We start from the raw sequence: 27806 nt of genomic DNA on the forward strand, positions 1-27806 counted from the left end.
AGGGAGATGCCAGGGAACACGAGCCTTCGTATGAACCACTGCAGCGGAAAAATCTCATCACTTGGCACATTCTGCCAGGAAAAGTGTTTTGGTCTAAAATATCATGCCATGAACTGGAGAGTTTGAAAAACAGACATTGCTTTCTTCTTCTTCTGTGGTTGAGTGGAAAGTTTCTAGCAGCAAGGACAAAAGGCAGCTGGGTTACTCTCTAAACTCCTTCAGAAAGGGAGCACCACAACTTGCTTATGTAGACCCAGGTTATTAACTAAGATGTAACCAGGTGTCACTTTGCACTTACAGTAACTTGAAAAAGGAAAGTATTGCATTATGGTTGTCCAGCTTCTCCTTTTCTTTAGCTGATGATTTTTATGGCACATAGGTTAAATTTATTGTTTATTTATTTGCTGGATATTTAGTACTGCAGATTGTACTTCTGTTCTTTAAACAGAACTCACAGTGCTTTTGAAAGCAAAAATGCATATATTTGCGTTAGGAACAAGCAGAGTAGTTGGAAAATTTTCTGAGATTCTCTTGAGTATGTTAAAGTGGGTGTGCTTAATTTGATTTGCTCATTTGCTGTGTTAAAAAATTGCTGCTTCTTTGGGGTTATGTGCTTTCTTTCATGGAACAATCTGATGGAGACTCATGCTCTCAAAAAACATAGTAAGTTTCACGTGGAAAAGAGAGTTTGTGTTCGATCATTATCCTTGGAAGTCATCCCGCTGACAGTGATACACAAATCATGTTTGTATTCACAATCTTCACACAGACCACAGTTCCACAATGCTATTGAGAAACAAAAATGCTCTGTCTGAGATATTATTTAGCATATTGGCTTAGTTTAAGACCTAACTCAGCTTTTTTGGTAAGTCTGCTTTTTCTTTCAGAACCAAGAATTCAAATTTTATCCTGTAGTCAAATACGCACATTTACAATAATGCTGAAGTTATATTGGAGTTTATTTGGGTTTGAAATAGCCCAAGGCACTAATGATTCTGACACAGGGCTTTGAAGGGTCTTAGGAATTGAGAATCTGATAGTCTTCTTTGTGCTTTTTATTTTACATCTGTGCCAAAAGTATCACAGTCCCATTCTTTCCTGTGACATACTCAGAAAAAATATGCTGTGGAAAAGCAATTTTCCGATAGCCATTTCTAGAGCAGAACTGTATATAAATTTCTTTAAAATTCATGTTTTCTCACTCACCTGCAGTGATGATTTCTGACAAGAAAAAAAGGGACCAGACTGGAAATTGTCCCATCCTACAGCTTTTGCTGTGTTTAAAGTGAGATGCTCTTTCAAGTACTCTGCAACACAGGGATTCAAACTGTGTGAAGAAAAAGCTCTCCTTAGCACCTAACAGAGACTGGAAGTATGGGCTCGACTTCCCCTGCTGAAATCATAAAGTCAGGGGTACAAGTTACAAATTTCAAAGACTGGGAAGATCAGCCACTGGTATGTCACCTCATTCCCATGAAAGCATAGACATTGAGAGAAACTTAATGTATATCTTCCCAGCTCACTGGATGAGCACCAGTTGCGAAAACTTTATCATTAGCCAGTGGCTCATAGAACCCTTAAGACTCTAGAATTTTTCTCTGCCATGTCTGTGTTTTCCTTTTGAGGTAGATTCTTCTGCACTGTTCTTATTTAAGAAGCAAATCTCCATTCAAATAGAGATTAAAATACAAAAAGGAAGTGCTGTAGTAGTGTGGGAAGGAAACTTAAGAGACTGTGAAAGGAAAGATGGTAAGGACCACTAAGGGAGTCTCAGAGTGACTTTGCTTTCATTACTGTGATTATATTCTTCATTATCCTTGATTATGTTTGTATGAAAAGGTTAATGGATTTGGTCAGATCCAAAAGTAGATCTGCTTTATGAGGTGCTGCAAGATACTGATAAAAAGGAAGATTTTAAAGGGAATTACAGTTGTTAGAACTATGATAAGTTCAAAAAACATAAGGTTTCAAATAACCTGTTTTGTGGAAGAAAAGCAGATGCACGATTGGTAGGAAATATTCAGAAAAAAAAAGTGTTGAACATTGTTAAATTTGAGAATATTACATTGAAGAATTAGAGATGAGGAAATTTTTTAAAGGAATGTGCCAATGAAAAAGGCCTGTGGTATTGAACTTTGAAAACACATAGCAGTAGTCTCTCTTCCCCTGGTGCTGACAGAATTGTCCTCTGGACAGTTCTAGACATGTCCTTAAAGACAGATAATCCCATGAAAGATGAAGGAAAAGAAAGAAAAAAAAATTTGGATGGTTCTGTTTGGAGGGATTAATTTATGGGGAAAGAATATGTGAAAAAGGATATAAAAATGCCTTGCTTGACTGAGACAACATCGAAAAGGAGTAGGGACAGAAGTATCTACATTTTTTCCAAGAATAAACAAGTCTTAAGTTTATTTTTGGACCTGTTTTTTTCCTTCAAACACTTATTCCCATTGAAGTTTCCCAGGGAAAAAAACCTTCTCAGAACTAAACCCTTTCATATCAGCAAAACGCAGATCTACTATGTCTGACACCATCAATTAGTCTGCATTCTCTAGCATAGATTTTAATATCACACTTTATAAATAGATTAAACAGATTTCTTGGGATTTGTAAGCTGTGTAAACTGTGTATAAGTCAAACATATGAAAAAGTAAAAATAATAAAGAAATAGTAATTTATAATTTTTAAGATACCTAGAGATTCCCTCATCTTCCCTATTATGCAAAAGGCTTACAGAACCTGTGGTCAGTGTTTAAAATACTGCATTAAAATGGGTAATCCTGAAACAGAGTAAGAATTCTCACCATCCTCTGGTGGATGGCTTTTGTAGCCCTACCTCTTATTAGCTGCAATGGTAGCATTTCCTCAGGAGTGCTGTCCTTGAAAAGTTCTGGTCCTGTCTGACCTGTTCTTTGGATTTTAGCTCAATGGATCTGAGAATCAGGCCCTTCGTGTTTAACTAGGTTTGCTGCATTTGTCTCTTTTTTAATTTAAAATTGACTGTAAAATGACATTTATTATTCTTTGAAGTAATTAATCTTCAATTTCTCTTGAAGATCAGCCTACTCACTTTCATTTACCTTTGGAACAGGAACTGTCACAGGTGGTAAAGTTTTTGCATGGAGCAAGGGCAGTTTGTAGAAAGGAAAGGAGCAGAGGCTGACATCAAGCAGAAAATACCTAGCAGGCCTTAAACTCAAGAGGTAGGGCTGAAGTGAGTGAAAATGGGCCTGCATTAAAATTTAAAAATAAAACCATATCCTACTGGCTTGAACTGAATCAAGAAAATTATCATAGTAATGCAATTAAATAATGTGATAATATATATAATAAGATTTGCCAGGACACAGCTCTACTTTGCAGTGCATATGGCACGATGAGCAGAGTTAATTTTTCATTGCTTTTGGGAATGTGATGTTCTCTTGTTAAGGTGCAAACTGACTTGTCATCACTTCTGGGAATTCAGTTTTAGTGATCTGGTATTATTTCTTGGGGTAAATATACACTGACATTACTTAACATACATTACCAGCAGAGTGTGTCTAGCTAAGAAAATGCAAATCCCAAGTTTTAAGATGTCAATATGGAACAAAACTGCAACCTGGCAAAGAAAACTCCTAAATTTAAAGCAGTGAGATTGGCAGATTTTTTATTCTGTCACAGGAGCTGATTACTCTTTTCACTCAGAAACATTTGATACTGAAACCTTCTACAACAAAAAGCCGAATTTTAAAACATTTTGTGTCAAGAAACCAAAGTAGATAAAACACAATTTAAAATCATATTGGAATATCTTGCTTTGTTAGCCATATTTTAAAAGCTAGTCTCCATGGTATTCTATAATAATTTCTTAGATGGTCAGAATGGTTTGAAAGAGATGTCTCATTACAGTGTCCATGCTTTTATTTTAATCCACATTCCTCAATTTAAGGTATGTGGACAGTAAGACCAAGATGATTTATTAAATTGGTCTCATGGTCAGTGAGATGCCCAATAGTGTCTCACTTACATACCTGTTAAATTCATAATAAGATAATACAAGATAAAGTCCATAACCCTTAAACTGTTTGGTTTTCTTATAAGCCTTGATTCAGAGCACTCAGTCCAAGAAGAAAGCTTAGGAACATAAATTAAGTATCACCAGACCCTGATGTTAAAAAGTGTAAATTGTGGTTATTTTGTAGCTCAGATCTTCCTAATACTCAAAGGTACTTAAAAATTCAGTCACATGCACGCTTCAAAATTTAAGTATTTTCCCTTTTTTTCTGTTTATTTCTGTTTCATAAACAAAATTTGTCTATACCACTGCCTACCAAATATGATTTTTCATGCCATACTAAGCCCAGTGGACTAGTATTCTTCTGTCAAGAATTTGTGATGCAAAGTAAGAAAATGTTAAGCTCAAAACTACTAATAATAAATGTTATATAACAAGAAGAATCAGTGGAAAAAAGAAGCAGTTAGACAGCAGCTAATGATTCAAGAATTATAGAACCAGAGAAGCAGTGAATGGAATGAACCTCAGAGGTCTCCATCCAAATTTCATTACTGGAGTGGGACTGTTGCCAGCACTCTATGAGATGAATCTCGAAAGGGCTCAGACATGGAGATTACTCAGGCTCTCTGAGAGACATCTAGCGCCGCCCTACTCAATGAATGTTTTCATTTTCTCTAAGATAAAAACAGCTTTCCCCATGTTTTTGGGCGTTCCCAAGCCATTTGCACCCCCTTGGCCCTTTTTGTATCATCTATCCTGAGAAGAGTTTTCCTCTGCCATCCTCCTAAACTGCCCTCCATGTAATTATGAACAAACTCAGCTCCAGCTTTAAGGTCAGCTCCCACCTGTAGGACCAGGAAGGATGGCATGATGTCCTGCTCTGCTCAAAGTGCCTCCTGCCAGGGAAGCTTGGCATGGTGCTCTGCTCCCCCTGTCCTCAGGGGACCTTGCCTCTGAGACCCCATGGTTTGTTGTGGTGCCCATCTCCCCTCAAGGCTGAGCATTTTAGGCCAGCATAGTGCTCTGGTCCCACTGTGGTCCCATTCCCCTCCTAGCTGTCCTGCTTCCAAGGTCTGGTAGGCTGGAGGAGTGTCCTGCTGCCATTCAGGATGCCCTGCCTTGAGTTCCCTCAGAGGGCCCTGCTGTCCTCCAGGGCTCTGCAGGCTGCCCTACCTCCTGGCTGTAGTCAGGAGTCCTGCCTCCCTCAAGGCTGCTCTCTTTCTGTTTTAGGGGAAGCTGCCCCATGTCCTTGTCCTGGCAGGTGGACTAGTTCCCTTTGAGACTGCCTCATCTTCAGGGCCTGGTGTGGTGCCCCAGATCCCCTCAGCTCCTACACCTGGCAGGCCAGCATCGTGCTCCATGCTCCTCGAGGCTGTGCTGCCTCCATGCCCAGCATGCAAGTTCAGTGTCCTTGCAGCTGCAATCACTACATGATCTTGATCTCTTGACCAGGAGGTCATTACATCTTTTGATTATCACTTCAAAATATTGCACGTTGCAGTTCAGTAAGTGATTACAATTAGTAGTAGAAGAGTAGCTGTAAGTAAAACAGGTGTTGCTTGTGAGAATAAGTGTTGACCAGCAGTGACATTGGAGATAGGGCCACCAAAGCCTTCGTCAAGTATAAGAGGGCATTCACTACAGCCTTTGGCCTCTCTGGCAGGGAGAGCCAGCAATCCTTCAAAGGCCCTTCTCTACATATGATTTCTCTGAAATGGACACCCTCTCCTGGGGCAGGCCATTAGCCCCACTGACATAAAACCCTTAGAACAGCTACTGGAGTCAGACCACAGATTGGAGAGGCCTATATTTGTCTGTGATACCAAAATTGCTAATACAGGCATTAATGAATCACTACCTCCACTATAAACACATGACTGAAGCTGTGTTTTAATAATGTTTTTTTTAGCACTAAAAGCAAAATTTCTGTCCCTTTCTCCTTGGACTTGCCCTCCAACAGCCTCAGTATTGTGCTAGTTCAGCTCGCCTTTTTCAGATATACAATGAATTAGTTCAGTGAACAAAACGGAATAAAAGTAAACCCTCCAAAAGAACAATGTCACACTCCCTAAAAAAAAATTTGGTTTGTAATTTTAATCAGTGCCTCGATCTGGATCAACTTGCATCCACACAGACAAGTGAGTTTGCAAACAAAAAGCAACAATGGGCAACAAATCTTGCTGTTGAGAAAATTGCCATCTTGAGCTGCATCTCAAACTTACCAAGTAATTTCATACACTGGTACACATAAATGCTCATTAGAGAACAATTACTTCTATAACTACCAGCTTCAGCAAATTTCTAGTTCTGTGATCTGGGATTAAAACTGTGTTCTTTTAATAACTTCTTGTGTCACTGTCAAATTGATCCTTGTGATGTTGAAATAGGAGTCTCAATGGAAGAAATTTCTTACCTTTCCAGAAAACAGATCTTCCCTAAATAGTACCAAGCTGCTCCAGAAAGTCTTCATATTTTGCAAAAACAAAACAGAAAAGCCCAAATTGTCACTTTCTCCAGAACACAGAGCATGGGATTTTGCTGCACTATAGATAGGAACAGAACAAATCATGCTTTAATTATTAAGGAATAATTGTATCCACATGAAGGACTTTGGGAAGTTATTGCTTTTGTGAAAGAGTGGTTACTGATGCATATAACTACAACACTGATGCATTACTACAACATTGCAGAGCCACGGTTTTTCTATTCCCCCTTTGCTTGCTGACAAGAGCAGCAGCTGACTGTCAGTGCTTTGGAGCAGCAGGCTGTTAAGGGTAGGTTCTGGCTGCATGAGCTTGGTCCCAGGTATCCCTGGAGTACATCCAGAGTTAGGCATTCCAGAAGGTAAAGTTCTCCCCCTTCAGACAGAGGTAGATGAGCAATTCTGGACTTTCAACATTATTGTTGATGGGCTGCTCTGAGGTGTTATATGCTGATCAATGTAGCAGGTTGCCAGGCAAATATGAATAGTTAAGTTCTGCTATTTTTGTCACTTACGTGTGTTTTCATAATACCTGTCTAACTACAATTTAACTAATAAAAGTTACATCCCTAACAACACCACAGCAGCATATCAAAGGTCAAATTCTGGGCCTCCAACACCAATCTAATTATTCTATTCATGTCAGCTCAGTAGGGATTTATCTCTCCATAAGAAAGTTCACTTTTGAGACAAGTTCCAGTTTCTCATGGGGTTTCGGCACCCTATATTCCCTCCTCTGTCAATTCTTCCCTCTAAAAGTTCCATCAGAGGTGATGTACCTGAGAACAGCTGCACAGACAATCATAAGATATATTGTTTGATAAAAAAATTATTTTCTGCATAAGATAATATTCACATAGGAAATGAAATCTCTCAAGCAGGTTGGTGAACTAGTATCTGATCAGTGACCCTGCAAGTCTCTGTTGCGAGTGTCTTTGTAAAAGCATCTTCAGCTGAGTCTTGTGAGACTCACTGAATTGCTTCTCTGCTGAATTCTTATAATACAGTTGGCAGTCTTATGTGGAAACCTAGTCTAGATGTCTCAAGGGTTATGTTTGACCATTTCTGTAACTACAAAGACAAGTTACAAGAATTGTATGTACAGTTTGGCCGATCCTGCAGCATCAATTACCTGGGAGCATCTCTGAGACAATAGTGCCATCAATCAGCTTGTAAACAGCAGGAGCTGCCCGAGGAAACCTCCAGGGCGGGCTGAAATTCTCTCTTGGAAAGCTTCTGCAGTGGTTTGTCACTTTGTTGTGAAGGCAACTAGGAGTTTGGTTGGCGCCAGTCCATTCTCTCAAATGAGTTGTCTCAGGCAGCAGGGTCAGCCTGCAGAGTTCCTCAGCCACCCAGGGAATTTGTGATTGTGCTGAGTATGCACATTGGCACGGCCAGGGTACACAGCTACACTGTGGCTGCAACTGGTCACAAATGAGTATATCTGGATGTTATATATCAGTTAGGGAATTGCTGGCATGGCAATGTTTTGAAAACTGAGAGATCAGGGTGAGAAGTTCCAGTTTTAAATGACATAACAAATTTTTTTTTCTAAATTCATCCATCAGCAGCGCAGTTCTTGGCTACAGTCAGTGCTTCTGCTATACTGATAATAATCACTTCATATACAGAAGTCTAAATCTTTAACAATTGTATTTTAAATTTCAATGAGTACACATGGACCTGACAGCTCAGAAGTCAGGATAACTAGAATTGAGAGCACAATACAAGCCATGCTGGAATATCCTGATTAGTACAATTATATACAATTATGTTATAGCTTTCAAAGGCCTCTGCAATAGTCCCAGATTATAGATCAAATGCAAACTTCAATCTTACGTCACAATTAAAACTTAAAAATCCATAATTCTTTCCAAAGGGGGAATTCTGTTTGCTTTTCTTTTGGGGTGTTCTCAGATGTGAGAGGTTTTGTGTCTTTCACTACTATATTTGTACTGAAGATAAAATAGCTATTAAATGTAGCAGAAAGGCAAAATAATCACTGAGAGAGACAAAATTATTCTAAACTATCTTATATAAAAATATATTAAATACACTAATCCCTATGGAGTAACCATGATTAGGCTACTGTATTTGACAATGTTGTGCACTTGACCATATCTTCAATCTTTTTAGTTTTCTTCCTCCTGCAAATCACATTTTGAGGGCTTTTTGTCCTTTGTTACTGTAAATTTTAAATTGTACTGGATAATGAAGCATTTTGGTTTGCAGTGCATGAAATTATTTGTATCATTTTAATTTGAAGTCTATGTGTGTTTGTAATGATATTCCAAATATCATTGTAATATGATACAATTATATCAAAATGTTATTGTAATACCTGTTTGGATGATGTACAAATCCACTCCCTGAAATAATAATCCAGGTGGTCTCTCCCATTCTTGTGTCACATAGAAGAAGTGTTTTAAAAAATACTTTGCACTTAGGGAGACCGTTATGGTGTCTCTAAACATGTACAACACAAAGCATGTGCTGCCAGCTGATCATTCCCACCCCAAAAATGCAGGGTAATATTATAGATTAACCTAAATATTAATATAATAGATCACAAAATTTGAAGATAAAATCATCTAGTTTTTTGGGAGAGAGAAAGGGTGAAAATCTAATGCTTCTAACCATGAGTGTATTTCTAACTTAGGCATTAGAAATTTAAATATGCTTTCTTATTAAAAATGTTATTCAAGGTTTATACTCTTATTTGACCATAATTTCCAGGAACCATTGTGGGATTCATTGTGGCTTAAGGCTGTTGGTGTTCAGTTTTTTATTTATCCTGGCATCAAAAGACAGAACAGCTCAAATTCATACTGAGCTCATACTCCTACAAAATGAACATGACCTTTCATATGCCATTTTGAAAGCATGCCTTACATTTGCTCCAAATTTAAATCTTCTTTGGTTTAGATTGCTGTAATTTCCCTTTTCCTCCCCACCAAGCTGGTAATTCTTTATAAGCTATACACACATGGATTTACTACCTATAAATCATAATTTTTATGTATTTCCAGAAGATATTGGGTGCAAGGGAGAGAATGTAAGAGACTATAACTTTCTTATATTTCTTTCTGTTATTAAGAAATTACACATTTTTCCAAAACTCTTGCAGGCTCCAATACTGCAGTAAAGATTAGCAGATTTTCATTTGGAGTTGCTGTGGTATACCCTTCTTGTTAAACCCATCTAGAAAACCTATCTAACCCATCTGACAGAGCCATTTTCATAGATCTTATAAGTTATTTTCATAGATCTTCCAGTTAAAATGCTTTCCAGGAGTGCTCCCAAAGCGTTATGTGTATCACTGAAGGAGGCAAATAAATGCCTCATCCATTTTCTAGATGGGTTTAATAAGATGGAGTTTTTAGACCCCCAAAAACAATAACAGTATTTTTGTTTCCATACTGAAGAAGGTAGTGTTCCCAATGAAAAGGAATGGATCACACTAACTAGCTTAGTCACAAGAAGGTTCTAATTCTGCATTATTTCTTTTTTCTAAACCCTCAGTTTTTAATTATGTACTGTTTTGATAGAGCAGCTTGAATTTCATTTCATTTTTTCTTCCAGAATGCCATTTCTTAGGTTTACGGACAGAAAGATCCTGTCAGCTACTGAAATAGACCTGAAAACTGGCTCTAGCCCAGCCCTCCTGGAATTTGTTTTATGTTTCATGTAATTCACTTGAGCTCTGTGGCGAAACTGTAATGCAAGAATCGGGGAAATAATGATTTGCTGTCATCTATTTTATGGCAAATTACCAAAGCAGGATCTGAAGGGCAATACCTGGAACAATGGGATTTGAAGATTGATGGGCTACTCTAGGCCACATCTGCAACAAAAATAACTGGTGTAAGAAACACTTTACCTAAGGAAGACAACTCTTTCCTTTGCCTTGCCTTTAAAAGTACTAGGAATGTTCTCAGAAGCAAGCTTTCACCCAAACTGTGAACTCTGCTAAACTGATTTCTCTAGCTTGATAAATTATGCCCAACACATCTGTATTTGGAGAGGCTTTTTATTATATCAAGCAGGTTTCTTAACACCACAAGCAAAAGAATTAAATACTACTTATGAACTGGTTTTCTCCTGAAAGAAACTACAAACATATAAAGTTAATGTAATTATCAATGTTGGCTCTTTTATCATACCCCTTCTATTTTATGTAGTTAGAAGAAATAGAGAAAAGGAAGACCATTAACACCTAGGTCACACAATTATGCCTGTATTATGGAGAGTTTAGTATAAATAAGTTGATCTTCTCCCTGGCAGAGATCACAGATGAATTAGCAGAGTCTCCCAACTCTGCTGAAGTCCACAGCCACATCAGATGCCAAGGTCTACTACCAGATCAATAATCCAAGAGGCTGAGCTCTGTTTGCAGCCAGAAAAATCATCAACTTAGGCACCTCAGAATGCTGACTCCATGCTATAACCTGGCCAAAGCCCGATTATATTTAATTTATTGGGGAACATCATCAAGCAACATTCTGAAGAGATATGACCTCACTTTTGCTGTTATAGACAATTCTGGAAAAATAGCTACATTGTTCACAGCTCATGAAATACACAGCACTGATCACACTTATTTTTCACATTTTAGTGGGAGGCAGCAGGATTTGGCAATTTTCCTTATTGGAAGAGGAAGGAAAATACCAAACTGGGGAGAAAAAAATGCCAGCCCACTATCATAGTTACCGCTGGTTGCTTGTCAACAGTGACAGCTGAACATGAAGAAAATTGTTCACAGCAGGGAAACGTGAGGAACGTAGCAGAATGCCTTACTGTATAAGACAGTTATGGAAGGGAAAGCAAGAACAGACAGCTATTTGCCAGACCTGATAGAGCCATCTCAGTTATTTTCATAGATCTTCCAGTTAAAATGCTTTACAGGAGTGTTCCCAAAGCGTTATGTGTATCACTGAAGGAGGCAAATAAATGCCTCATCCATTTACTGAAAAACAGAAAGTGACAGAAACCAAGATGACAGAATTCCTCCTATTGGGCAAAGAAATAAAAGAGAGGTGTAATTTCAATTATTGCAGCTTCATCTGTTGTCTAGTTACATTCCTCTAACCTCATGTGACATAGCAATTCAAACTTTAGGCACAGACTCTACCCTAAGAAGCAAAGAAACAACTAAGATTTTATATTTAGAAAGCAATAAAACATCTTGTTTGAATGAATAGTGACATTTTTACATATTTGCTCTTCATCTTAGACTTGTTAATCATGCTTTAATCCATCAGGAGAGAAAGGCAGAGCAGATGAAGAAGAAATGGGTTTTTAAGTGTAGAAATTCCATCTCAAATTCCAGCAAACAGTATAAGGCAGAATTTTTCTCAGAAAAGGAAGTTTCTTAAAGCTATCACACAAGAGAAGTGACAAGATAGGATGGACTCTAATGATTTGCATTTCTTTTCAGTGAGTTTATGACACTGAGAGTATTACTTCACTTTCTTTCTAATGAGCTGTGTGCCTGGGTACAATATTCTGCACTCATTGATGGCTTATGGGAGATGGCTCATGATATTTAGATCTTCAAACAATATTACACACCTCTCTCCTGTGAGAACTCTACATAGAATACAAGCAACAGTCTGTCACTTCTCTCAGCATATTTTTTTCTGTGAAAGTATTGGCTGCACATACCAAATCACAATGGTATGAGATTATACATATATAATCTTTTCTTTCCAAGGCTTCAGGAATAATACAGAAGAGAAAGCAAAAAGACAGATGCCCACTTGCCAGGTCTGGCAAAGCCATCTAAGTGATTTTCATCACTTAGATGGCTCTTCCACAATCACACAGAATTAGATGATCACTGAAGTTAGAAAAGACATCAAGTAATCATCTAGTCCAGCAGCCACTTAAAGGACTGTCAGCTACAGTTGGGGCCATTTGTAGCCAGGTTTTTAACGCATCTAAGGAAGGAAACTACAAAATATCTTTGAATGCCTTCACAGTAAAAAAAAAAAAAAAAGTATTAGTTTTTAATGTTTTCTTGTCCTTCATTATAATTTATGCTCATTTCCTCTTCTCCTTTTGCTGAGTACCACTAAGAAGAGTCTGGCTTCATCTTTTTTATCCTCACCCACCTCAGGCACTGTAAGCCTACCTTCACACCAGAGAATTCCTCAGTTACTTAGTAATTGTTGCAGCTCCTTCAGTGAACTCACCCCAATATACACATGTTTTTCTTACCAGGGGAAAAGTTTTGCCTAACAAAATTTTTAGGCAGCTCATAACTTTAAGATAACTTTGACATCAAACTTCAGAAGTATTTTGCTCTCTGTTCTGAGTACATGATTTCTAAATGCTCAAAAAGTTAGGTGGCAACTGAACAAGGTCAGAGTATAAAAAGTATATCATGATACTATGTCCATTTATCTGCCATTGCAGTAATCACAATTCTCAAAAACCTGCTTAGCTCCTCCAATCCACAGAGGACTGCAGACACACTTTGGTGACCTTTACAGAAGTTGTCAGAATGCAACTTTCTTCCAGCTGACCCAGTTACAACTTATTCTGTTTGGCACTCTCCGTGAAAGAAAAAAAATGGAAGGAACATTTTGATTCAGTTTAGATTAAGTTTTCATGCTTCCAACTGCAAAATAGAGCTTCTGTTTTTAAATTAAGTCTACAATCTTAGAAAAAATAATTAAAATATCTTGCAGAAATAGTTCTGGGGTGTTCCATTATCTGTGAGTATGGCTAAGGGTTTGTTTGTGAGAAGGTGCCTATAAATTGGCACTGAATTATCTGAGTCCTGGACACATATTCTTGGCCTGCAGCTGTGGGTATCTCAGATCACCTTAGATTCTGACAGATCCTTCCTCACTAAAACCTAACACCAATGGTTGAAAACAGCAATGATTCCCAGGAAAAGACTGGAATATGCAGTGTTAATGAAGAAGGATAAAAAGATGATCGATTGTGGGGGCGGGGGGAGAGAAGTTAATGAAGAAAACTAAAGGACAAGGAAGGAACAGCATAAATTAAATGAGATCTTTAAATCTGCACTGTGAATTAGAATTCACTTCAAATTCTTCAGAATTAACATAGGCTAGTTTCAGGAATAAGAGTAATATTTGAAGTACTGGCAACTTTGAGAGACACAGTAGGGATAAAAGTGCGTGAAGAGACTGGAAAGATTGCCAAAGGTATCTTTTGAGACAAAGGAAGTCACTGTGACTTCTTGAGCAATAAAAAACAATGCAAAGTGATGCTACAGGAGGACCCTTCCAATAACAAATCACATAACAAACAAAATTGATTAGATAACAAAATTTGATGGGGATATTGGAATACGAATAGATGCTTGCCAATCCAATAGGGAATCCAATATTTTGCCATCCAAATAGGATGTGGATTTATAGTCCAAGAATTGGCTAACACTCAGTCTGAACTTCCAAAGCCACAACGTGCAGCTGTTGCCCATTTCAAATGATCTGACTGTACCAAGTGGAGTTGGGGTCATCTTAGCTACAATACTTAAAGATAGTCATAATACATTCCCAGCTGCCCAACAAGCCCAGCTTTCCTCAGAGCTTAGCTCCTAAGAGACCATTGCAGCAGTCTTTGACTGAGCCATCTGCAGTGTACCAGCCTCCTTCCTGAACCAGAGGACCCAGCTCTGGACACAGGATCAGTGATGTAGTCTCAGCAGTTCCAAGCAGAGACAGAGAGTCATGCTTCCCTCACCCCACTGGCTGCTTTCCATTTGAGGTAGATGAATTATCCAGCTCTCCTTTCATGCAGTGAGAGCGTGTGATGAGTCATACCCAACCTGCTGCACCTCCACCCCATAACCCCCAGATGCTTCCCAGCAGGGCTGCTGTGCAATTTCTCAGTCTGCACTTGTGCACAGGATTACCCCACCTCAGATGCAGACATCTGGGTTTCATCCAAGCTAATGACAAAGCTGGCAATAAGTCTGAATCTTCTGAGGGCCAGCACAGTTATTGCCACACTCAGCAAGTAGCACAGCAGCTTCAACCACAGCTGCTATTATTGGAATTCTGAAGTAATAAATGCTTCCTTTTCCACTTTCTTTTCAGCACCACTCTATTCAATTCCTAATACTTGGTGACCTTCACATGTACTAACACATGATATATTTAAACTCAGAAGATTCTTTTGACACCTCCAGGCTTTGTAGCAAATGCACTTCTACTAGCATGACATTTTCTTCATGACAGTTTTCTTTTTCTCAAGATCTAACAAAACAGGGGCTCAGAAATACGTTCCCATGATAGTTCCAATAAACAGTTATCACCCTTGGGTAATGGGTGATGACAGCAGGATTTGTATTCACATGATGGGAGTATAATTTGTCCCCTAAATAGTATGAAAGCTCACATCTCTCAAGTTCAGTGTTGCTGTGAATTTCAGCATCAACAGGAACTTGCACTGAGCCTGGTATTCAAACTGAAGGACTGGCCAAGTGTCTTTGTCTGGTCACAGATATCTGTGTATGTAAACAAACTGCTCTGAGTCTCTTAAAAATTATTACAAAGAAAACTTCTACCTGATTTAAAAAAAATGTTCCAGTAGGACCAGTCAACAGGAACTTTATTTCCCTTTGGAATAAAGCAGATTAGAGAAATCTGTGTGTATGTTTTCAAAGCAGTTTCCTCAATCATATATAGAACATAAATGGAGTGAAGACACCAACCATCTGGCAGATTTCCAAAGGAGCTCAGGACCAAAACATTCATCCTTATGCTGGAAATGAAGAGACTGGAAGGCTTTCCCAGTATCTGTAAAACATCAGCACCATGTTCAAGGATGAGCAGTCAGGTATCATCTGTGTTGACAAAGAGGTGGAGGAGGACAAGAATAGGTGCCAGGGTAAGTCATGCAGTATCTGAAGCATAGGAGAGAAGGCTATATTAAATCTCTGCCTGCCAACTTTGCTAGTTGCCGAGTGCTTTTGAAAATCTGATGCCTCATTTAGCTGACTAAAGAGTGATTGAGCTGTACCAGAAATACAAACCCAGCTGTCAGAGAAAACTGGAAAATATGTTCTGGAGTAGTTTTTCAAAATCAAATTCTTTTTCTCTATATAGAACACTGGTTTATTTTAAAATGTTTAATTAGGATAAGTTTAGCTGTGTGTACCACCTGAAAATAGGAAAAACACACTAAAACTATGCAGGTTAGTCCAAATGTGTGCTGACTAAAACTTCATGCACTCACTAACCACCAGATATTCATGCCATAGCAGAGAAAAACATTGTGACAAAGATTGCAGAGACATTAAATTTTTATCTGAAGGTTATTTTTTTTTACCCTTACCCCTTCACTTAGAAATCTAAGTACTTGGTGAGAAAGATGCCCATAGCCAATGATTATGAGAGTAGCTTTGGAATACCTGGCAATGACTATAGACGTTTTTGTGTTTGAAGGGTTTTAGGACCTTCAAAAGCTCTGTGAATGTCACAAAGAAAAAGGGAGATGACCTGCTTCCACCTCTGTCATTACTTAAGTCTCATGCCTGGAAGGTGTGAAATTAAATTCTACTATACAAACACAGGAGGTGTGGATGATTACTGAAAAAATTAGCCGTGATGTGGAGCTAATGAAAGAACTTGAGGTGTCAAAATGAATGTGAGATGAAAGGAAGCTTGTGAAAGACTGAGTGATCAAATGGCCCTGCAAAGTGTCACACAGAGGTCCAGTTTTGGAACATATGTCTAAAACATATTCTCATATTCTGAAACCACGTCATATGGTACCTTTGTGCCCTACATGGCATATCCTCATTGCCACTTGACATTTCCGCATACCACACACGTTCTGCTTCCTTAGGTTTCTTACTTATTACTGTGTGATTTATTACAAATTCCTGAAATCTAATGGATACCTACCAATCTGTTTCTGAGCAAGAATTTGTGAGGGTCATTCAAGAAAAAAGAAGAAATTCGCCTATTTAATTTTCTTGGCCCCACCACCTCATCCCCATGGGGCAGAAGAATAATTTTGATCTCTACTCTCTAATTCATATACTCTATTTCCAGTCCCCCACCCCCAGGAATATTTCTGCCTCCCGAGTGCCCAGGGACCTCCTGGGTTTTGGCAGTACTTCAAGGTATGTCAGTATTCCAGAGGTCAGATGAGGATAAACTCTAATTGAAAGGTATTAAAATAGTCTGCAAGAGACAAAAATTCAAAACCCCAAATCTATCAAAATTTTTTACTGATGAAGCATCTGGGCTGGCCATGTCCTTAAAATATGCATCAAAAGTAATCTTTCAAACCTCTTCTTCAGGTCTCCATTGGCACCCCCAGAGGAAATAATTTCAAACTGTTCAGAGAGCAGCAATCCTGTTCTGGTCCTTGAAATCCTTCGAGCAACACACACCCACACAGCAGCATTATTTTCTCACCTCCTCCGTATAAAAACAAAACAGAAACGTGAGAACAGTGGGCTGGAGATGGAGCTGCGGAAAGTGAAGTTGGAAGGATTAATTATGTAATACGCCCCCTCTCCCGCCCTTACCCGCAGCAACACGAGTGAGGTAAACCCAATCCTCCCAGCTGACAACTCAGAACTAGAAAGTGCCCGGAGGAGTGAAAGCAAAATAAACGTGTGGGGAAGGTGGCGATGCACTCCTACAGAGGAAGATGTCATTAGGAAAAGGCTAAAAACAAGTTCAAATCACCTTTAGCCTCTTCCCTCCCCTCCCCAGCAAGACCTCTCCCTCCGCCTCTTCCCCTCTCCTCCCCCCAGCTCCTCCTCCCCCCTTTTCAGCAGGAGCTGCAGCCGGATCGGGACTATATCCCTACAGTTCACGGCTCTCTGACGGAGCGTGGATCCTCCTGAAAAACTTCAAGTAAAACAGGAGCTGGGAGAACACACACACGAAGATATATTAAGAAAGCAGGTTTGCTACTTAACTCGGAGGAAAGAAGCTGGAGCAGACTTCTTCGGTTGCTCTCTAAGAGCCTTGCCGAGAGTCCTTGCAAAGAAAAGTGTTGCTGATTCAAAAGAAGAGGAGGGATGGGGAAGAGAAAAAAAAAATTGTGCATGTCTGTGTGAGAGAGAGACAACGTGTGTGTGCGTACGTGTGAATGCGTGCTTGTGTGTGAGAGGGTGTAGGCGACGGGTGGGGGGAGCTTGAAATTATGTATTTTTTTTCCCTACGAAAGACACGTGAATGCAATTCCCAGTGAGGGGCACCAAGCTCTGCCCAAGAGCAGAAGGGGTAGGGAGAGGGAAAGGGAGAAGAGAAGGAAGGGAAGGGGAGAGGGGGGGAGGAGGGAGGGAGAAGGAGGAGGAGAAGGGATTTCTATTTCAGAAGACATTCATAGAAAGAGGGTGGCAAATTCTGTGACCGTCTTTAAAGGAAGTGTCCTGGGACATAGAGAGAAAGAAAGAAGCCCAAAGAAGGAAAATAAAGGGCTATGATTTCCTTGTCCTGTTGCTTTGTCTCTGGCTCCCTCTGCCTCTGGAAGAGTAGCCACAGGACACAAAGATGCCCAGCTGGTCACTGCACGCCCAAGTTCAGTTTAGCTGGTGCTTCTCTCCTGTTTAGCCTGACTGCTTTCTCTGAAGGGGAGGACTCATAGCCCGACAGCCTTTTAGTTTAACCTGAAGAGTGTGTGCCGCCTCTCTCTGCCCACCCCAAGAACTCGCTGGAGGTGGAGGAGAGGGGAGAAAGAGGAGGACTTGAAAGTGCCTGAGGAGCTCCCGATGCTAAGAGGAGACAAACATTCCTGTGGACGACGAAGAAAGGACAAAGCTGACTGATTTATTGCTGTTTTCCATATTTTTTTTTTCTCCCTGTCCTTTGGCGCACACCAGTGTTTGGAGATCTTTGAAAACACAAACCAAAACACCAGCCCCGAAGCCCCAACCCCTTGGCTAGCTCTTATGGGAATGAAACACTCCTCCCGCTGCCTGCTCCTAAGGAGGAAAATGGCGGAGAACGCTGCCGACAGCACCGAGGTGAGTAAGGATGCGAGCCGGAGCCGGCGCCGCGCTCCCCCAGAGCCGAGCTCTGATCCCTCGGCAGAAGCAGCGGGAAGTGCAGAACAACTTTCCCGGCCCCTCCGGCCAGCTCCTGCCTGCCGTGCTGCTATGGTTTCCTGCATTCGCCCCCCCTCTCCCCCCGATCCCTCCGTTCCCCGTGGGCAGAGAAGTTTGCCCGCGCCGAGCCCTCCAGGCGCTCGGGGCTGCTCCGCGGCCGCTTCCCGGGAAGTTGCGCGGCCGCGCGGCGCGGAGGCTCCGCGGGGCTGGGGGCAGCGGGGACGGGCGGCGGCGGTTCGGGTGTTGGGCGCGCCGAAAGGGACGGACCGTCCCTTGCGGCAGCACCTTGGCCAGCTCCCCGCGCTTTCCGCCGGCAGCCTTGGCCGGGATCGTTCGGGGCCACTTTAGGAGCATCCGCGTCTCTGCAGCATCCTGGATATTACCAGAGCGGAGCTGCCCGAGGTGGGGGCTGTCCGGCTGGCCTGGGCAGTGCCGAAAATAGCTCTGCACTGCCTTCAGGCCGGGAGGGTAGCCTGCGAGGTCTCAGGTTTTCTGCAAGAAATCCACCCCCCACCGCCGCTCCCCCACCCGTTACCTTCCGCTTCCTCAACACTGGGGTTGAGCAGCCCCTGTTTACTTGTCTGGGGCTGTCTTGACCTCACTGAGACTTCTCGGGGGATACAGCAGTGTGCGAAGTCTCAGGTCTGGAAAAGCAGAAGGATGCAGGATGCAGTCCCAGCATCTCTGCGAGCATGTGAGAAGGAGACAGGCGAAAGTGCGAGCGTGTGCCAAACTCCCTGTTTCTATTTATAGGCTGTGCCTAGCACTCTGACTGAACACTTAACACATGCTTAAGCAAGATGCAGCACAGACCTGTACAGACCCCATGGACGTGCACCCCAAGCAACTTTACAGCTTTGCCTTGCAGGGACAGCACTGAACCTTCTCTCCAGTTACCCTGCAGAGGGAATAAAGAGCAAAACCTATTGTGAACACATGACTATTTCATTCTTTCTTTTTTCCACATCTCTGCCCAATGTCTCCTTCTCTCAGTTATTCCTCCCAGTAGGTGTCCTGCTCGCTCATGAATTCCATCCACATTTCTCTTCACAATAGTGTTCTCTCTGCTTGACCTTCATGAATATGCCTCCTTTGCCATGCCAGGTGAAGAGCCAAATTTTCTTAAATGAATGTGATGTAAGCACTAAATCAAAGAACATGCCTGCTACTGCGCTACAACCCCATAGAGTACTGCTTGCAGAAGAGGCATCTATAAATAGAAAGAAGTCTGGCTGCACATCTGTAAACTGTTGTAGACCTGACAGCACATATTGCATTATAGGTCCCAGGATCCCAGGACAGGATTGCAACAAAAAATGTACAAGCACAGACAGCTCCTTTTAAAGCTGTTTTTGTCTATGGAAATTGTTTTTAGACAGGGAAAATAGGTGAAAAGAGCTCTTTAAATATTCCTCTTCTATTTCATTCACTCTTAGCACATTTTTGTTGTTTAATCATGTTTTCCTGCTTGTGCAATGCTGCACAAACTGCAATGTTATTTTATGGAGAAGGTCTTTTTTAACAAAAACAGATTTATTCCAATGTTGCATACAGGTTAGGAGGATATTAACATGCTGTGCTTCATCTCCTCAGAGTATCCATCAGTGACAGACTTGTGAAATGAGAGTGAAAATATTGCAGATTAGGCATATCCTGCTCCACTTCTACCTTCAGAAAATCAGAAGGGATACATTTGTAACCCCTGCATAGATATTTTCTATTTTATTAATATTCTTATTTCTGATATGGTCTGAGAGAAGTTGTCTGTCTGCATATGTGCAGAGGTAGAAGTGCACCAAGCAAAATATGTCAAGACCTGTGAAGCTCTTTTACTCGTCAATCATCTATATTTAGCAAAGCCATATGATACCATTTTGACCTTCAAACCTGTGTGTCTCTAACTTTCTCCTGAAGTTAACAAATAGGCCTGACAGAAGGAATACAGGACAAAATATCTCACTTTTTGACTTACCACAGTGTCAGAGAAAATTAGGAATTGGTATAAATTTGTTTCATTTGAAAGAAATGGGGTACCAATAATACTCATTATTTGATAATAAATTTCTAAAGAATTTTGATGTCACAGTCATAGAGGCATGATATAAACAAAATTAGCAGTAATGAGAGATGAAGAATTAAAACATTTAACAACTAGTCAGAATGCCCTACTACCAAATTATTCCAAAGACCTTCTGGTTCTTGCTTAGATTGATTTCACTCAATTTACTTGTGTTACAGCTTCATAGTATATTTTTCATGTTTCGGGGTTGTTTTGGTTTTTTTAAAATCTACCACAACTAAGAGCATTTATCAAAGTTTTGGTCAAATATGGCAAGTATACTCTTTCAGTTGTAGGGCAATTTAAAACAATACATTAAGTCAAGGAACATGGACACTGCATGAAAAACAGCTTTTTATTCCCTTGACTACCCTCTGTTGCCCATGCTACCTCTTGAGCTTAAAGAAATGATGAGAACAGGCACAGACAACGAAAAAACAAGGCTACAGGAAGACAACACTCACTCTTTCCTCAAGCAAAGATACAGAATAGAAAAGCAGTTGCTCACTAGAATTGTTTTCCAGTCAAGGAGACACCTTGTGTTACCAGGAAAATTAGAGTGTGCTCTAATTTTATGGTTCCAGCTGTACAGACATTTACATCATTGGTATCCCCACAGCCTTATATATTGATATAAAACATGGTCAAGTGAGTCCAAGTATTGCCACAGGTGCTGTTGGGCCTTGGATCAGAATATCAGAACTATCAGAATGGTTTTGCAATTTATTTCACTGATGACAGCCTGGTATCAGTCTATCTGGTAGAGTTTATGTAGGAACAATGGTTTGTTGTATGTGTTTATAGTACCCTGAGAATACACAGTGTTTTGTATAAAAACAAAACTCAAAGGGGGGAAAAAAACCCCTAAGATTTTTCTGTTTAGACCCTCACTAAATACCATGAGGTCCCAATAATAGGAAACTTGCCAGAATGGTTTCAGATCCGTGTGTGCAGCACACGAGAAAAAAAAAGATGCAGAAAATATTTATTGCCCATGGCCATCACATGAATATTTAGAGATGTTCCACTGGAACAAAAGAATCTTTCCTTCTTGAGAATCTCTCCTCAAGATACAAGAATGAACTTCTGTATCTTTAGTCACGAAAGGAGGCTTGTCTAACAAAAACAAGACTGTTTGCATAATAACAGAAGCAGAATTGTGTTCTCTGCAAATAATTAAAGACACTCTGACAGAAAACAAAGTAAAAGAGAAACTGTTCCTTGTAGAAAATATGTGCAAAGGTTCTGCAAAAAGGAAGAAGTGTGATTTCATAAGAAGTGTGCCTGACTGTAACCTGTGAGTCTGTGACAGGTGAAGGGGACACAACCTTAAAATCATAGAATGATTTGAGTTGGAAGGAAAATTTAAGGTCATCTACTCCCCCCACCTTGCCATGGGCAGGACATCTTCAACTTGACCAGGTTGCTCAGAGTCCCATCCAACCTGACACTGAATGTTTTCATGGATATGGTGTTAATCACCTCTCTGGGCAACCGTGCCAGTGTTTCACCATCCTTATTGTAAAAGATTTCTTCCTTATGTCTTGTTTATATATAAGTCTAGTCTAAATTGACCCTCTTTTAGTTTAAAACCGCCATGCCTTGTCCTGTCACAACAGGTCCTGCTACAAAGTTTGTCCCCATCTTTCTTGTAGGCCCTCTTTAAGTCCTGAGAAGGTGAAATAACCACAAAGTGCTGCAGCAGCACAAAGTGCCAGGGTTTATGTGCACATCCAAAAGATATCTCCCTGTAACAGGCTAGTGTCTGACTGAAACGATCCTAGAGCTTGAAACTGATCCGGTTTTGTACAATCTAAATGCTCGGTAACTTCATAAAAAGCTATGCTTGTGCAGAAGACTTCACAGTCTGTAGAAAGAAAAGATTCCTGTCTCATTACTAAGAATAGAGAGATCAGTTAATTTATTTATGATAGCATAATGGAGTCCTCCCAGAATGACCTATTATGCAAACCTTGGGCTTTGGTTAGATTTGGGGTAACTTGCCTAATAGATGTACTTCCCTAAACAGATGAATAAAACTGATTCAGGATTGTGTGATCTGGATCAGCAAAGGTAACTGACCGTTCCGTTGTCAGAAGTGGGGTTCTATCTGCATGAAATCCAGTCATACAACTACTGAGGGGGAAAAAGTATATTATAGAATCTGTTAAAACCATGAGCTTCTGTTTGTGATTTATGAGTAGGAAGAGGAATTTCTTCTTAATAAACTACCAAAGCAGAAATTAACAGAAGCAGAGCAGGAGCATGTATAATAGAGAAAATTGGACTGAATTTATTCAGTAAACCAAAGTTTTGCTCCTGGTTATTGTGCTGAGTGTTCTTGCAGATAGAATTAATTCTCCCTAAGATTTTCCATTCATTATATTGGATTCTATGGTTCATTAGTGAGAGGTCTTGTAGAAATTTCTTATTTGGTGTTATTTGATTGCTTAGAACAGTATATATGAATGAACATTAATGAGTGGGTGATGTTTATCCAAGAGAGAAACAGCACTGCTGTATGTTGTACATCTTGGACTAACAGAAGTCACGAGAGGTGTGGTCTGGTGTCACAGAGCCAGCTGAGGAGGCAGTTTGTAACATGAATTTCAACCTTACTGAGTGGCCACATGCCTGTGTCACATCACTTTGAACAGGAAAAGTTGAGGCTGTGTGCAAGTGGTGTAGGTGAGCTACAGAGACCAGGCCACTGGCTCATGATCCAGAGGTTTTTGCACAGCTGACAAGGCAATCAGAAAGCTGACCCAGGATGTCAGGGCTTCACTGAGGGTGTAGTCAAATTCACAAGGGCTATAGAGGCAGCTCTGAGTTAAAGCAGGGAATATTCCACCTCCAACACATTTTGATCCTTTACAATGCTAATACGAGAGCTGAGTTGCCCATGCTATTAGACTAGTACAAGATACTAGTACAAGGTAGTTCTAACATAGTCATAGGGGCTTTTTTTTTGGTTTCTAGCCAATTCAAGAGTGGGGAAGCAGAAATATGGCTCTGAGCCACCTTCTACAACTTCAGCTGTGCAGAACATTAACTTAGCTAGCTGAAGATACATCTAAATGCATTCCACTCCTTTCTCAGATTTAATACTGAAAGTTCAAGGTATTGACCATGAAATTTTGGCCCCATTGAAGAAATAGATTTTAGTTGGCATTAATAATAGAGATAGGGTGAAGAAACACTCATGCTTAAGTAAAGAGTAACAGCAATCACTCAAAGAGAGTTTCAAGATAAAGATATCTTATCATGGTTCATCCTCTGCCAGCATAGGGTTGTTTTAGTGAGTAATGTTTTAGTGTCAAGAAGACTGGGATTTGTAGAAAATGTCTTGTTTATATTGGTGACATCATGGGCCAAATCACATTGTGTCCTTGTGCCAATGTTAAAAAAGGACTTCCATGCTAGTGACCAGGCTTTAATGACACATTTTTTTCCAGCTTCAGTTTGTGAAAAGCAGAAAATTCTTCAGAGAAGAGCACAAGATATTTTGTAGATGATAGATTTTGTAATTGTTTACATCCATGCAAAAATTGACCTTAGCAAGACTGATTCGCATGCCTTCCAGAGCTCCATCCTGATTGTGAAAGATGAAGGCTTGTGCCTTTACTGGTAAAGGCAGAGCAGAGAAATATTTAAACATAAAAAAGCATTGAACTATTCTTTTCATAATTTTGTCTCCGCCTTGCTGAGTTTGCAACAAAGTTCAGTCCCTTGACAGGTGAGATATTGAACAGCTGAAGTGGGTGAGTGATGAAACTTGTTGCTCCTACCTCTGATTCCACAGAGAATTCTGTGTACCTCCTGCCCTGATCACTAGCTTTAATTCTGTCTTTATTTTGACCTAGAAGTTTTGGATAAAATGGGTCTTTTCCATATTTTTCTTTTTCCTTTGGGAGTAACCTCTAATTAACAGAAACAATAAACACTCATCTCAAGGAAGTAAAGAGGAGATTACCCAATAAGTGGCTGAGTTGATGACCATAAGGGTGTCTTCCCTATGCCAGAATGGAGCAATTGTTGATTAATCACAGCCTACCTGGCTCTTCCCTGTGTCCTTGAACAGGTCCTGGCTGGCTTCATGAAGTCTTTTGGCATGTTATTTCTTTTGGGGTCTTGCAGAGCTGAGTCACTTCATAGTTTCACTTTTAAGCTGGGATTAAAATTGTGGAGGGGCAGGTACTGATCTCTTCACTCCTGTGACCAGTGACAGGACTTGAAGGAACAGCATGAAGCTGAGTCAGGAAAGGTTAGGCTGGGTATCACGAAATGTTTTCTACCCAAAATTTTGTTGGGCACTGGAACAGGCTCCCCAGGGACGTGGCCACAGCACCAAGCCTGAAGAAGTGTTTGAACAACATTCTCAGGCACATGGTGTGATTTTTGGGGATGTCCTGTGTAGGGCCAGGAGGTGGACTCGATGATCCTGATGGGTCCCATCCAACTCAGTTTATTCTATGATTCTGTGATTGATTCTATTATTCCATGATTTAAGAGGTACAGTAAGGTCAAGGATGATAGCTTTACATATTTCTTATATGCTAGATTTGCTAAATCCCAGTTCTGAAAAATAAAAAAACCCCAAATTTAAAAAAGCATATAAAATGCTGTCTTTTCCATGATCTACATAATTATAAAAATGGAAACTCACTTTAAAAATATGGAATAAAAAAACCTATTTATCTTTTTTTTTTATTTCACCAACAATTCAGAGATTTAAAGACTAGAATTGGAAATAAGGCAGACTCATTTTCAGAAGTACTCACTGCCAAGTTAGCTTTTCTGAAAATTCTGTTAAGTGCAGAAATTAAATATAATTTTCCTTTGTATTTTCAGTGTGAAATGCTAGGTGATCATAAATAAAATGTCAATGTTTTTCTTTCCAAAATGAAGAGAATATTTTAGTAATAAAACATTTGAAAGGATATTAAGGTGAGAAAAAATTGTTTAGCTGAAGTTTTTGACAGAGAAACAATAAAGAAGGTGACGAGAATACCATTCTCCCTCTGTTAAAATATGCTGTCCTGCAGTACATACTTTTGGAAATTTCTGAGTATTGAGGACTGTATCTGGGTCCTTTCCTCACAGAGTGAATTCTTGTTTAAAAAGAGGTATTACCACTTTTTCTAAATGTTGATCACAGAAAAGGAGCTACTTAAACTCTTAAGCTATTTTTTTTTTTTTTTTTTGAGGATGGGGACCCACCTTGGAAGAGAGACATAGAGGTGTGTATTTTCTAAGACATTGTTTATTATCACTGTTCTGCTCAGCTTTTCCTGGTCCCAAACTCTTCACCATAGTGCAGCTGGCAAGCTTCCCATTCAGCATTCTGCTGGTGTACAGCACACATTTCAGTTCCTAGTGCTCTCCTTGTCCTGTCCCAAGCTACCAAGTATATCTGAGTTATTCTGCCACAGTTCCCCTCAGTCCCCCTTTTTAGAAGAAAGAGTAGCACTTCCGTCTCTCATGTCAGTATGGTGAAAGTAAGCATCTACTGGCTGGGAAGCAGTAATATATTGTAAAACTACAAGGAGTAGTGTTAAAGTGTTCCCTCAGTGGCCACAAAGCACTTGGGGTCATGTGTGGCCCTCCAGTTCTCCTGTCCTGCTTGTCCTTTTTTTGGCCAGACAACTTACGTTTCTTTGCTTCCAATAGGACCAGGAAGGCTCAGACCTGGTTTCAGATCCCAGAATAATATGTGACCAAGACAGGGCCTTCCAACAACAATCCACCAGTTCAAATATATTTCTGCTTTGGACCTTAATTTCTCATTTAGCTAGGAAGATAGGAGACGTTGCCATCTGTTTTAGTTTCTAGTTGTCTCCATGTGCTTCTTCAATCCACTGCAAAATTTGACCCCAGCTTGGGAGAAAGACCAGCTACTTATATTCTTTTCCTTAGTCACACACTGTAACTCATTCCGAACTACTTCTATTTGAGGACTATGTATCTCATGATTGTGCCCCATATTAGACATTAACCTGTCTGAGTTTGTACTTTTTTATTTTACTTTAATATGATTTACATTAGGATATATCAGGAGTAACACCTCTGAGTCCTATATAAATAGGGATCCCAGTGGTGTGGCAAAACCCAACGTGTTGATTTGAACAAACTTCTGTAGACCAGCTCATGCAACCTCACATGCAGTGTAGAACAGTCACTAGCATTAGGTCATTTTGGCCATTGCTGTCCCTGGCCAAGCCTTGAAAATCTGCAAGCACAGAGATTCCACTGCCTCTCTGGGTAACCTCTTCAAGGGCTGCACCCTCAGCCAGTTCTCAGAGGACAAGTTTTTCATACTGTCCTATCTGAACCTCAGTAGTTGCAGGTTGTGACCTTTTCACCTCAGTATCTCATCTTCTGCTATTTAGAAGAATTCTCTTCCATATTCTTTGTAACTATTTTTCAAGTACTTGCAGGCTGTTGTTAGATTGTCCCTTAGTCTCCTCTTTCACAAATCAAGTTCAGCACACAATAATCTCTTCTCATATCTCTTCTTGTCTTCTCAGTCCCATGAACATTGCATTATATAGTATCTTGTATCCTGCTTACCTCTTGTTAACTAAATAAACTCTGCAGAAATTGTTATGGGAATGGAAAGGAAGAAATTTTTCCTAAATGAAAGAACATAGTAGAAGACTAACTGATTAATGCACATGGCCAAGTAGCATCAGCAAAGTGTATTTTGCAGAAATCCCCTGTGACAGAGCCCAGCTGTATATCTGCCATGTTTTACTTCAGTATTTTGGGTCAGTAGTTTCATATTTTCCCTAGAAAGAGAGGTAAAATCTAAAAAGTAGCACTGCTTCTTACCCACAGTTAGCATCTTATGTAAGTGCACATCTGGAACAGCTGTTTCAGGAGGAAATAAAATGAGATCGAGTTAACCACATCACAATATAATTGTCTCCTTAGAAGACACAGTGTTTTACACCTAATTAGGATTAGCCAAATTTACTAGGAGCAGGGGGTGTTCCGCAGTTGCTAGGGATGCTTGCCTATTGTTAAGCCTTAAAAAAAGGTAAGGGCCATCATTACCCTTTCAGTTTTGTTGGCTTTGGTAAAACCCAGTAAATCCTCTGCGAGCCTGAAGCAGACCAAGGATGCAAAATAGCAAAACTGAGATATAAAACAGTTATTGGGCAGAGGAGATGAAGAAAGGGAACAGATTTTAGAGTGTAAGAAAGTATGTTACAGACTG

At 40.1% G+C, this 27806-nt stretch overlaps 2 protein-coding genes across 6 annotated transcripts in view; one reads left to right on the forward strand and one right to left on the reverse strand.

The window, feature by feature from the left end:
- LOC110480718 (trypsin I-P1) overlaps nucleotides 1-19260 on the reverse strand; it is a 59980-nt gene extending 40720 nt beyond the window's left edge. For all 3 annotated transcript variants that reach the window (XM_077781271.1, XM_021548876.3, XM_077781270.1), the window contains exon 1: nucleotides 19064-19260. The gene's annotated coding sequence lies outside the window, so the exon portion shown is untranslated. The remainder of the gene's footprint in view (nucleotides 1-19063) is intronic.
- Nucleotides 17635-27806, forward strand: part of PRMT8 (protein arginine methyltransferase 8) — a 56710-nt gene continuing 46538 nt past the window's right edge. For 2 of the 3 annotated variants that reach the window (XM_021548872.3, XM_021548873.3), the window contains exons 1-2: nucleotides 17635-17704; nucleotides 18304-18447. In XM_021548872.3, the coding sequence (XP_021404547.2) occupies nucleotides 17657-17704; nucleotides 18304-18447 (192 nt within the window). In that variant the 5' untranslated portion in view covers nucleotides 17635-17656. Of the gene's footprint in view, nucleotides 17705-18303; nucleotides 18448-27806 lie in introns of those variants that run through there. The other variant, XM_031505344.2, reaches the window with a different exon arrangement.

Source organism: Lonchura striata, chromosome 2 (genome assembly GCF_046129695.1).
Source record: "Lonchura striata isolate bLonStr1 chromosome 2, bLonStr1.mat, whole genome shotgun sequence".
NCBI lineage: Eukaryota > Metazoa > Chordata > Aves > Passeriformes > Estrildidae > Lonchura > Lonchura striata.